Below are 13111 nucleotides of genomic sequence, written 5' to 3'. Positions count from 1 at the left end.
GAAACTTACTTAGCTGACAAGCATGAACTTTGATGAAAATTTACTTGTACAATGTCCACACTTGATGTCAAAAGCAGCAAATTGTATTTTATTTTATAGAATCCTGGAATGGTTTGGGTTGGAAGGGACCTCAAAGGTCATCTAATTCCAACTCCCCTGCCATGGGCAGAGAAATCCTCCACTACACCAGGTTGCCCAAAGCCTCATCCAACCTGGCCTTGAACACTTCCAGGGATGGGGCATCTACAACTTCTCTGGGCAACCTGTTCCAGTGCCTCACCACTCTGAGTGAAGAATTTCTTCTTTATATCCAATTTAAATCTCCCCTCTTTCAGTTTAAGGCCATTACCCCTTGTTCTATCACTACATGCCCTTGGAAAAAGTCCCTCTCCAGCTTTCCTGTAGGCCCCCTTTAAGTACTGGAAGGCTGCAATTTTCCATATTAGCTGCCAGATGTAGTTACAGATTTCTTTCTTCACATCACCACTTTCATTTTACAACCTTTGCCTCTCTTCAGCCTGTCTTGAATGTCTCTGCTGTTCTCATGACACCGTTTCCTGGTGGTTTTAGTTTTGCTGTGCACCCGTTAAGCCTTGTTTTGGGTCTTCTGAGAGTTGAGAGTCAGTGTTTATATGAATGGCAAAGGAGGATTATTTTTATGCTCTCAGGGACTTTTGTTTCTCTGTATCTAATCCAACAAAACTGTTATTGCTTATGTCTCCTTTTGATTGCTTGCCTGGATTTGCAATATCTGACTCTGGATACTGGTGACAAACTAAAATTAGCTTGCTTACTGCTGTGACCCTTGGGGGGGTTTCCAGTTAACTAATAGTTTTCCAGAAAAACTCCAATCTATGTGAAGTCATTTGGACTTGGAGGAGGAAGTTGTGAACTGGCTGAGCAGGAAGGGTGTAGCATGTCCTTCAGTTTCATAGTCTTTTGGCTGGAAATTTTAGCCCACCTATCAGTGCCTGAAGGCTAGAATAAGTGATACTGAGAATTTAATAGCTCTGTTTTGTACAATTTGGGTCTAAACTAAAGGATATCCTGTGAATGGTTTTACCTCTTGGCTCTGAGCTTCTGAAAATACCTTTCTGTATAACCTTGGTAGTACTGTTTTAGTAACTTTTGTACTTTGATTGCAATAATACATGAAAGCAAATCAGAAACAGATGATGAAGGGTGAAGCCTGAAGAACTGTGAAGGGTACATTAGAAACAAATACATTGAAAAGCTTATGATTGAACTCTGGGAGATGGTGGTGTTAAACTGAGTTTGTGGTTATCCGTTTACATGTGATGAGAGAACTTTAAGCATGGGTAATGCTTTATTTCTGTGTCGCTTATACAAACAATGTGTTTCCTTTTTTGTGTTCACAACTGCGTGTAACTGACACTGTGGGTGTCAAACCGCTGACTTAATTGTTTACCTAGTAGAGTACTGACCTTTAGTGGAAGGAGTATGTTGCAGACTTATTCTCCTTAATTTAGGAAGTTTTTTCCTTAATTTTAATTATACCTATTTGCTAGAATGTGAGGAATTTAAGAGGAAGGGTGCTGTTATTTATGGCATGTGTTAATTACTCTTTCTGTCCTTAGGAAATACACATAAAGGAACCCACAGAAAAGGAAGTAAATCCTCGCTTGTTGCCAGGTAACTGTTGCATATTGTATTATTGGAATTAAATAATAAAAAATTAATCATGTAAACAATATTTAAATATTGCTGTATCTGTGCAGCAAACACTCATGTGACATCAGTGTCCCAAGTACTGAAATAGAGGTCTTGTTGTAACAACCCACACATGTTGAAATGTTTTTAAATATCTGTATCAGCATTGGTTGTTGGAAAAAAATTATAAAACCTGACTTTTTTTATACAGTAAAGTATCTTCAGTTGAGCTGCATGCGGAGTACTGTTTATACTTCAGTTTGACTTGTTTCTTGAAAGATAAAATTGGGTTTTTTTTGTTTGTTTGGGAACTGTAGACTAAGAACTAGTGGAAACTTACATTCTAGTTGCTTTGCTTCTACTTTGACTTACTTAGGCTTTTTGATGCCTCATTCACTGTTAAGATTTTTATTTTAATTTACATTTTCTTTCTTTTTAAAAAGTGCTTTCAAAGATCAGGAAAGATGACATCACTAAGATAAATACAAATAAAAGCTTAGAAAAAACTAGTATTGTTGTGTTGGGTTTTCTGCGCTTTGTAGGAATGACCAAGAGTTCGGCTGATAATACCTATTAAAACCTGGTTTTGCTTTCTTAAACTTGAAGTTCAGTTCCTGCTTATTTAAATATTAGAACTTTGTTGACCCTTATTTATGCAAACTTGTGCTTGAGAACTTTAAAATAGCAACATCTCCAGTCAAAGCTATGAAAAATTAACTGTGATGAACTTGTAATAATTCAATGAATTATTAAACACAATGTTTCAGCATTGTTAGAGTTGAACAGTAAGGAAAACTAGAGTAGTTTTGCACTTGTTTATTAACTGTATCAACTACTCTGCAGTGGGCTGTGGGGTCTGTTTGAGTACATGTCTGTATGGTTGCTCTCTGCACCTCCAGGTGTTGTTCTCCTGCTGCTTAGATTAGGCCATTATACAGTACTTCTGTACAGGTACAAAACTCCTAAATGTGTGCAGTTGAGCAGTGCTCAGTCCGTGTTGAGTAATGTTAATAACCTGGAAGACTCTCCATGCACTAATTCTTTTTACTGAGTCTGTTTGTGTAACAGTGATGAAATATCTTCAGGCATACAGTTGTGAGAAGCTGTCAGGAAGTTAATGTGAGTTAAAGACAGCAGATGAAAGAAGTCAATTATAAATGTCAGTTTTGTTGCAAGTCCATGTTTCTTTTATACAGGTGAACTGCTGCTTTGTGAGGCAAGCACGGTGTACAAGTATATACAAGAAGATGGCTCAAATCGTGGCACCTATGGAAAGCTTATATGCACAAACTTCAAGATTGCTTTCCTTGATGATGACTCTGCTTCAGATGATAATGTAGGAAGACAAGACTTCTAATTATGACCAGACAGGCTCTGAAGACATGTAGTCTTTCTGACTAAATAATCATATCTTTCCCTCATATAAGGATGCAGAATGAATGTAGATTTATAAAAAGTTAATGGCTGCACACTAATTTTAATCTGTCCACATCTGCTTGATCTATGCAGATCCTTCTTCAAGCTCTAATAACTAAGTAAAAATGCAAGCCATGTCCCAAGTGTGGACACTTATATTAGACGTAGTTTATAACTCTTCATATCTTGTGAGCTGGTAGTTTTGTGAAGCTAAAAAAGATTTTTTTTTTTAAATTAAATCAGCGGTTTGTTTAAACCTGATTTCTGACTGCTTATCTAGTAGCAATTGCGAAAGTGTGAATGTCAAACATACTTCTAATGTTGTATAACATCTGTCTAACTTGATGTTGGGCTACTTCTGCAGAACCATTTCAGGACTGCACAAGACAGTAGCCTGAATTCAGTGGGAATGCTCTAGATGATTGCTTGTGTGGCTGAATTCAGTGCTCTGAATTATTCTGTTCGAAGTCAGATGTTGACTGCAATGATTTAAAAACCTGGTACTATTGAGCTGGCAAACATTACAAAAAGCTAAAAAGTCCCCAGATCTTAGGAATGAGTTGAATCTTGTTTGCTTTGTTTTAGGTGCTCAATTTGAGCTGTCAAAGGGGAATGATAATGCCACACCTTTCCTGGTGTGCTTATGTATCTGAAATGGCCTGGTCTGTTTAGGTGATAAAAAGTGAAGGAGAGCCTACTGTATGGCTCTTGAGTACAAAGTGATCTTGATGCTGAAGAATGAGAAGAATACAATTTGACATGTTAATTGTAATCAGAAGTTTCTTGGGGTAAAACGTCAGGGAGTTTAAATGTTAAACTGGGGCTTCTGCAGCCAAAAATGGATTTTGGGACCTTCTGGAAATAATTGGGACAAAGCTGCAGAGCCCTTTCTGTGGTTCACGTGAGGTTTATGCTAAATTTTGTAGTGACCATGCTGATTTCTGTTCCATCGCTAACTTTAAGTCTCGGGTTTATAGCATACCAAGTCGACTATACTTCCCTGAACAAAAGTTCTCTGTTAGCCAGCTGATTCAGAGTAGTGCAAGCCTGGAGATAACTTCAGTGAGGTTAACTCTGTTCACATCTGTCTTCATGTAAAATGTAACTTGTTGATGGTAATATTTAACATAACAATGTTTAGTTGTGCCAGCACTCGAATGTCATTTTTAAGTCTGAGGTCATGGAACGATAAAAGCGAAGGGAGCCCAAATTGCTTCAAGTTTGGCAAAACAGTAGATAAGAATGTGGTTGTGTGTGTCTTTATTTTACTCAGTGATAAATCTGACTGTTAAGTTGGAATATTCTTGGGATACTTGTTCTTTTAAGAGACTTTCTATTTCCTGCCAGGTTCCCATAGCAAGGAAACTTGTCATAAAAGGGCTTGGATTACATCAAGTTACTGTATTTCCTGTTTACTGCAATGTTTCTGGTTTGAAAAGTGACTCAATAGAAATGCATGCTTTGAAGCTATTTGAAAATTAAAATTCAAGCGTGACTGAGACTTAAATAAAACTGGATCTGCAGTTTATGAACTATGACTGTGTAACCTGCATCTGTATTTTAATAACTGTCTTTCAGTGTTCTGTCTTAATACATCTTATAAGTCATAATGCTGACATTAATATGTACTGAATACATCCTTTACTTGTGAGAAGGTACTACTGCTTAGGAGTGTGAGATTTCTAAGAATTTTTTTCATGTTCTAGGAGCCACAATTTAAGAATAAGATCATAGGAGAAAATGACATAACCCTGCAATGTGTAGATCAGATCTATGGAGGTAGGTCAGCTTTCTCCATTTTGTTTAGCATACCTCACACTTCCAGATGTCTTAAAATGCTGGTGCTCTTTGTCTGTACACATACATCCTTTTTAGAAAAGGGGTAGAGTTGTTGCTTTGGAAGCTAAGATTGGGTAGTCTGGGGGAAAAAAAACAGCTGAGGTTATATTTAGTGATGAAATAACAGATAAGAGATCTATCAGAATCCAGTCTTCTCCCTCAAGCTTGTCAAAGCTACGTTTTGATTGATTATCTTGCTGGGACAGACAAAACAATTCCTTCAAAGTGCTGTGATTCAGAGGAAGGAAGAGTGTACTGTGAAAAGTCTGTGGTTAAGACTGGTGCACAAGGACCTTCCAGTGTATCAACTATTTCTGTAAATACAGAAGTTTTCACTTCGTTTGAGCAGTAGCACTGCAGAGCAGTAGAGGTACCAAATTCCCAAACGATACGTTTTGTTTGGCTAAGGGAACTTTGCTCTATGAAGTTCGTGATTACTTCAAAATATCAAAGGAGATAGAAAGGAAGGTTTTAATTTACGAGTGGATCAATGAGTGTTTTGCAGCAGGGCTTACAGGTGTGCCTGTATTGCTGAAAAAGGTGAATGAGAGTAGGGCTGGTAATTTGCAAGTAGTGGGGAAGGCTTTATTGAGGAGCCTGACTTTAGACTGGTGTTGGGAGTATTCGGACTATTTGTGAATGGTGGTGTGGATTCATGAAGGAGTGGACTAGGGGGAGACTGGTGGAAGGTGGTTATGATACACTGTTTCGTTTCATATACAATGAGCTAGCTGGCAGCACTTGAAGTTCCAAGTGACAGGTCCTCAAACAGAAGTGAAAAAAGGGTTCTCTTGGGCATTTTATGGTGGCTAAAAAAGCCACTTTTTTTCCTGGAACTTATAATAATCTCAGTTGTTGGGGGACTTTCCATTTGGCAAAACTACTACATTATGTTCTTCATGCATCTCAACTTTGTTCACATTCTGACTGCATAGTAAGTTCAGAAACAATCACTATGCATCTGGCTTACTGCAAGGTTGGTTTCTACCTTGCAGGAAGTAGGTTGAGTGGGTTTAAAAAAAATAAAAAAAGTTCAACAGCTTGTTGTTGTGCTATTAGTACAAGAGCTTGCCAGTCTGTGTTGTAGAATGCTTGTTCTGACTTGCTGAAACTTCAGCTTGAATTATTTTCATGATAATTTTGAAAAGTCAAGCAGGGATAGCTTTATCAATGGCAAAGTTCTTTATGATATTTACTTAGACTTTTTAATTTTGCAGTTTATGACGAGAAAAAGAAACTTCTAACTGGACAACTGAAAAAATACCCAGAGAAGCTGATTATCTACTGTAAAGACCTTAGAGTATTTCACTTCTGCTTGAGATACACAAAAGAAGAGGAAGTGAAAAGAGTAAGTATAGTAACTTCATTTGTTTTTCTTTTTTTGGCTTTGTGTTGGGTGTTTAGTTGTGAGGGTGAGGGAAGGATGAAATTCACCCTGAGAGATCCCTTAAACTTGAAGTGTTTTTCTGATCATTCTCAACTGAGAAACAAAGTAAAAGACTTTGATTTCTAGCTAACCTTGCTCATTAAACATTGTTATGTATAGCAGTTAAAAAGGTGAGATGCACTGGCTATTTGACGAAAACTGGAGCTTGAGAGTACTGCATGAAATTAGTTTCAACTCAAGTGAACTTGTAAAGCTGTTATGTTTGTGATATGTAATTTTATTACATTTTAGACTTCAGCCTTTTTCATCTGAAAAGTTATTTTCCTGATAACTTGAGTTCTTTTGACAGGTTAATCTGAGCTCCAAACTAGGAGTCTACTACCTGTATTTAAATAGTAAGAATCATTCTGGAAGTTGAACATGTATAATACTTCTTATTAAGCCAAGTAGGTAACGTGTCTTGCAGACAGAGGAAGCTTTCTAAAAGTCAGTTTTCAGCTGTAGAAGATAGAACCCATTGAACAGTTTTGTTTAAAACCTGGGAGAGGGTTTTTTATTTTTTTATGCTACAGTCTTAGTCTGTGTTTAGGTGTTAATTTCTGGTCCTTTCGTAGATCGTAAGTGGTATAATTCATCATAGCCAGACTCCTAAGCTGCTTAAACTCTTGTTCCTGTTCTCTTATGCATCAGCTGCCCCGAACAATGCAGGTAAATGTTTTTCTAATTTTGATTTGTGTTTGTTGCATACTGTTAGTTCCTTAAGCAGCCTGGGATGCCTTAGTAGCTCGAGTTTGTGCTTAGCTTATGACTGCCCTGCTGGCAGATAGCCTCAGAGATTAATTTTTCTCTTGTTATATATTGTTAGAATTTTTGCTAAAAAAATCTCTAAATTGTCTACTGTTAGTTTTGGTGTCCTTCAATGTAGTTGCACAGAAATTTTCCAAGCAAGATTACCATCACTGGATTGAAAACTTAATGTGATCAATATGTACATATGGTTTTCATGTGCTTCTGACTAGAGTGCTCTCATCTAGAAAATATTTTGCTTATTTTATCAGTGTGTTTTTTCTGTACTATTGCAGTGAACCAAACTTTCTGCTCTTAATTCTTAAATTATTACATTTTCAGTGGCATCTGACAAAGTATTTCCCTTTTTGCTGTTATTTGCAAGCAATCTGCTTCTCCCAGGCAACTGCAAAAAAAGCATAGGTTTGCGTAGCAAGAGTCCAGTAGGCATCTGACTTCCTCTTATAGCTAAGTTATTACATAATCTTCCCACTTGATCAAACTTAGCTGAATAACATAGTAAGCTGCAAAATTCAAGATAAGTTGTCAGTGCACTTTCTAGCATTTTGTAGCTTAGATGTCATCTGAAATAATCATGACTTTTGAATTAGGAATCTGATACTCAGTGCACCAGGAACACCTATTTATTTCACAGAGGGAAGTTTTGGTGCACCCAAGGTGTTAATCAAACACTTATCAAATATGTCAAGGAATTATAGAAGCATTGAGCTTAGAATGGAGATAATCATGTCATGTTCCTGTCCATCTGCCCATGTTTAGAGTAGGATTAACTACAAGTTTACCTGGGTCATGTCCAGTTGGATTTTGAGTATCTCCAAGGACTGAGACTCCACAACCTTTCTGGACAGCCTATTTTATTATTTGATCATCCTGATAGTGAAAAAGTTTATTGCATTTAAATAGGGTTTGCTGTGGTTCAGCTTGTGTGCGCTTCCTTTTGTCATGTCGCTGGATACCACTGAGTAAAAGTCCATGTTCTTTACTCCCCTCCTCTGCTTCTGACACGAATCAAGTGTTTATACGCGCTGGAAAGATTTCTTGCCCTTCTGCAGCCCCACTGAACCTTCTGTTCTTCAAGATGAATGGTCCCAGCTCTCAGTCTCTCCTCATTTCAAATGCTTCAAGTCCTTTTGTGGTCTTAATGGGCCTTTAGTGGACTTGGTCCAGCAGCCTGTTCCTGTCTTGTACTAGGGGACACAGCACCCCAGGCATGACCTTACCAGTGCTGAGCTGAGAGCAACAGTCACCTCATTCAAGCTGTTGGCAGTCTTTCCTAATGCAGCCCAAGAATATGTTGACCGCCTTTTCTGTAAGGGCACGCTGCTGCTCAGGTGGTTCCTGCAGGCTTTGTCTGTAGGTGCTGTGTGGTTTGAGATACAGATGTCAGAAAGGCTGTTAAGCTTTTCCAGGTAGAGACTAAGCAAACACGAGAAGCCCATTCTTTATAGCAAGATCGAAGTGCTGTACCAGAATTCTTTCATATTTTAACAACTATCTTCAGTCATAAATGCCTAGATCTCATTCTTCATGAAGTCGTTACAGGACAAACCAAAGAGACTTTGAAAATTGCAGTTTATGCCTCTTTGGTCTGATAGTCTTAGTCTTAACTTGTTGCTTAGAGCTCATTAATAATGTTCTGTTTCCAGCTGTAAATTTTTCATCTACCTTATCTTCTTATGGTGGAAAGCTTCAACTTGCCATTGTATCTTCCAAGGAAATCCTATTTCAGTGCTAGCTGATGTTGCAGGACACTTAATTATGACAAGTGTCGTGTCTAAAGCCATTTGCCTTAGTCCATAAATTACATGGTTATTACACAAGGTCTGAGGCTAAATCAGCCTGCTGTAACTGTAACTAGCTGAGGTGGCTAAATAGAAATACAGTAAAAGTTCTCAGTTGAAATGATTGAGACTGAACTGCTGTGATCAATTTTCTGCTCTTATCAAGTGCCTGAAATATTCTGTTCAGGGCAAAACTCCTATCCATACTGAAAGAATGAACTTGTAAGTGAAATGCAGTATCTGAATTGCAGAAAAGCTATTGGTATGATTATTAATTCTATGTTTATTAGATGCCAGTCATCTGCACTAGTATACAGTGGTATTTGCTGCACAGTATCCTGGATTTTAGGCTGGATGTGAGGACAGCCTCAACTGTATAGAAGTTCTGTAAAAACTGATTAGTTTCTATAGGAGAAACTATTCCTGAAGTTGTTAAAGTTATATTTGACAGAAGATGTGTTGTTAAAGACCAGACAGAAGCAGTGTGTTGTACAAAGGCATTTTATCTTTGACTTGAGCCTTTCTGTACACAAGAGGTTTTGCTTGCTCACCTTAATGGAAACTAAATTCCTGATTTAGGAATGCTTTTGTGTTAGAGTTCCTGATACTCAGCAAAATTAATGTTACTGATATCTGACAGATAGAAGAAACCAAACTGTGATGTTTGATACTCTTGAGGACTGGCGTGATGAGTTGGAGCGGACTAAGGGGAATGTGAAATACAAAGCAGTGACTACCAATGAAGGCTACAGAGTCTCTGAAAAGTAAGCTTGCCCTGGTTAATAGTGAACTTCAGATATACATTTCAAAGATTTGCAAAAATCAGTACTACCTTTGATGCTGAGCATTATACAGTTGTTTAGGGTTTTTTCTAGGATCTCCATTTTGGTTTATGGGATGTTTTGATTTGATACCTCAGGAAGTCAACAATCTCTGCTCAAGCAAGGTTAACTTAACATTAGGTCAGGCTACTGAGGACCTTGGTCAGTCAAGCTTTGAATATCTCTAGGGGTGGAGAATTCCACCTTAAAATGAAATAGAAAACTTGTAGGTCTGCTACCTATGCTTTTGTCATACTTAGTGATTAAGATGACATTTTCTCAGCCCTGTACCTTTGCTCTGGTAAAATTACAGGTTACATGCACTTGAGATTTTCTGATTTAGTTGTGGGGCTGAGTGGGGAAGGAGCAACTGGTCTTAAAATATATCTGCAAAATGTGCTGATGGAAGTTAAGTTGCATTGCCTTTAGTGGAAGGTTAGAGATGTATACTTCTACCAGTTTAGCTAAGTAGTATCTATTGGTGAACCCTTTAAGATGTATACAAGGCTTTGTATGCTACTGTTGTTTAATAGTCAAATCCTGAAAGGTTTCACAGGCCTTGGGAAAAAAACACCAATTCCCAAAGAAGTCTTAACTATTTTCTGGAAATTTTTTTTTATAGTCTGCCTTGAGACTCAAGCTGAGGTTAAGTACTTATCTTTGTTGCTTCTGCGGGCCTTGAACATAAATAGTATTGGCCGATACTGGAAGTTCGTGATATATTAAATGATGTCCTTGAATTGTGATGTGAACTGCTTACAAGACATGGAAACAGAACTAGTTATCTAATAGCACAAGGATATCTTTGGGAACAACAGAGTGAGAGAACCAAGATGGTCTTAACAATTGTGTTACAATTAAATGTAGGGCTTAATTGCAGCCTTGGAAAGGCAGGGGTATGTTGCAGTGAAAATAATTAACATCTCAAGATGGGAAGAAGATACCTTATCCAGCTGAAAATAAAGGGAGGGTGTTGAGGACAATATAATTATCTATTAGGAAAGATTATTGTAGCTGTAAGAGTGAATGTATAATTAGTATGTAGGCTAGAACACTCTCGCCATCATTAAAAGGAGCTTGGAGATTGTTCAGTTTAAGTGCAAGAAACTCTTTTTTTGTTATCTTAGGCTGCCTTTGTATTTTGTTGTTCCTATATGCGTGTCTGAAGAGAGTATCTTGCAGTATGAAGGCAGAGGCATTCCTGTAAGTATAAATGCGTGGCTGAGGGTAAGAAATACTATTGGGAAGGCATAATTTCAACGAGCACTTCAGCTGCTACTGCATGTGATTTTTAGAACTTGTTTTCAGCAGCTCACACTTACACCTAGTCATCAACAGAAGGGGAAGTAGATGCTGGAAGGAGGGGTGCTCAAAGTATTCTGTATACACCTTAAAAAGTGCAAAGCAAAGTGGGGGTTCACAGCCCCCATTTACATCAGATGTCTAATGTCCTGCAGTCTTCATGCACTGTTAGTCTGTCCAGCAGCCTGTTTTTTGTGAGACTGAGGATTGACTGGCATCTGGCTGGGGCAGGATATAGGGCTTGAAATGCTGCTTGGCTGTTGAAGTTAAGACTGTAAATGTGCAGATACAGCTGAATGCCTTCAGTTGCCTGGCTTGGGTGCAGGTAGGTAGCATGTATGTGATGATGCAGCGTTTTTACAAAGCCAGGTAGCCTAGCAGAAAAACTAGTTCTACCAGTCTCAGCAGAAAATGAAGTTAAGTATACTGTTTTGTGCCCTGTAGCAAGCTGACTTTGGCTTTCTACCTCGTACCAGAGTTAAAGAACCAGTAAGATGGAGTAGATGGAAACAGGGAGCAAAGTAACCTCACTTATGAGGTCTTGCCTTAGTTGGCTGCATGTCTATCAAGTTTGCCAAGGAGAACCACAGTTACTTCATGCTCTTAAATTAATCAGTCCATGGAGAAGACAGGGCTGTACTGTTCTGCCCAGTTTGTCCTTTCAGATAGTAAAGCTCAAAATAGTTTTGTTCACTTTTTCTGAGATAAGTCAACCAGACAAATTACAGTGACTGTTACACAGAAGCAATTTTTTTTTTTTTTAAATTGCTTCTTGCATTGTTTGTGGGCCTTGTAGAACTCCTGCAATTATTACCAAATCCTTTTTGGGAAGCTACTGTAGAAATAGCTTGACCATATTAAATTAGTTAGAGATGGCAGTGAAAGGACAATATGGTCACTTTTTCCACTCTTGATGGTTGTGAGGTTTCTGCTTCCTCTGGGTTGTACCTCTTGGCTCCTATAAATTGGTAGCAGAACTTTAACTTCATAATGTGACTTGTGTAATACTCCTCATGAAAATGATTCTGACTCACAGTTTCAAAGTGAGGTTAAAGATTAGCTTGAGACCTTCAAGCAGTAGGTTTGAGTCAAGAAATTATGTGCAAAGGGAAGTAAGAAGCTTTTGAGGAGTGACTTGCTACAGGGAGTACCTCTAACTACGCCATCTGATTTAGTGGAGGAGTTCTTGTGTAATAGCTTATTTCATATGCCTAGATGGTGACCCTTTGCACATAGCTCACATGGTAAGGTCTAACAGTGTATCTACTGTGAGTTATTTCAAGGCTGAACTGTAAGAAAAGCACTACTATGTCTGTGTGGAGAAACTGATGGCTAATATGTATGAGCTACAAGAGCCATCTTGCTGTGGCATGTTTTCCAATGTAATTTGGCCACAGATGTTTTGATCAATTTTTTTCACCAATAAGCACAGTTGAGAAAGTAACATTCTGATGTAATCTGACACTTTATATTTCTTTGTGCCTGTACACAGCTAAACTTAAAACTTGTGAGTGGTAACACAGTGTGCTGAGGCATGTAGGTGCAGATGTAGAAAATTGCTTCTGCTGATACGTTTGTTGAATACATCAAAAATTCCATAAAGCACAGCATAAAGAAATTTCTTGTAATCACTCAGTCACTTAAGCAAATACTTTGGATGGGATGATTTACCAACTTTTATCACCTGGTAAATGTCTTTTTGCAGATTTGGTGTTGGTCTTGCCATAACGGTGCTGCTCTCCTCAAAATGTCTGCGTTTCCCAAAGAACAGGATGACAGCACTTCACAAATGCAAAAAGCCTTCTTGGATGGGTCAGTAATAGCTATTCTGTCCACAACACTTTGCTTGGTATGGACCTTGCTTCTCTTTTTCCATATATGCTATATCTTTAAGCTTGCACGCATCAGGAAACAAGTTCTAGATCTAGAAGTAGTTGTCTGTAGTGGAATGAGTTTAAGTCCTTGGCCTAACAACATCGGTTGATTTTTGCAGGACTGTAACATCACTGAAGGCTTATTTGCAGAAATGCATGTGTGTATGTGTGTATATGTGTATATATATATACATAATCAAATGAATCTCTGTA

The 13111-nt window shown here is 38.1% G+C and overlaps 1 protein-coding gene across 1 annotated transcript in view; it reads left to right on the top strand.

Annotated features, from left to right (window-relative positions):
• The window catches only part of MTMR12 (myotubularin related protein 12), a 34216-nt gene that overhangs the window by 7103 nt on the left and 14002 nt on the right, over positions 1–13111 (top strand). The window contains exons 2-9 of the mRNA XM_086628879.1: positions 1599–1653; positions 2868–3007; positions 4794–4866; positions 6144–6274; positions 6928–7021; positions 9542–9665; positions 10850–10925; positions 12730–12836. Coding sequence (XP_086485005.1) covers positions 1599–1653; positions 2868–3007; positions 4794–4866; positions 6144–6274; positions 6928–7021; positions 9542–9665; positions 10850–10925; positions 12730–12836 — 800 coding nt within the window. The remainder of the gene's footprint in view (positions 1–1598; positions 1654–2867; positions 3008–4793; positions 4867–6143; positions 6275–6927; positions 7022–9541; positions 9666–10849; positions 10926–12729; positions 12837–13111) is intronic.

The sequence above is a fragment of the Tauraco erythrolophus genome, chromosome Z (genome assembly GCF_009769465.1).
Source record: "Tauraco erythrolophus isolate bTauEry1 chromosome Z, bTauEry1.pri, whole genome shotgun sequence".
Taxonomy (NCBI): domain Eukaryota; kingdom Metazoa; phylum Chordata; class Aves; order Musophagiformes; family Musophagidae; genus Tauraco; species Tauraco erythrolophus.
The sequence above is the reverse complement of the archived record's forward strand: the minus strand, read 5'-3'. Positions and strand labels throughout refer to the sequence as shown.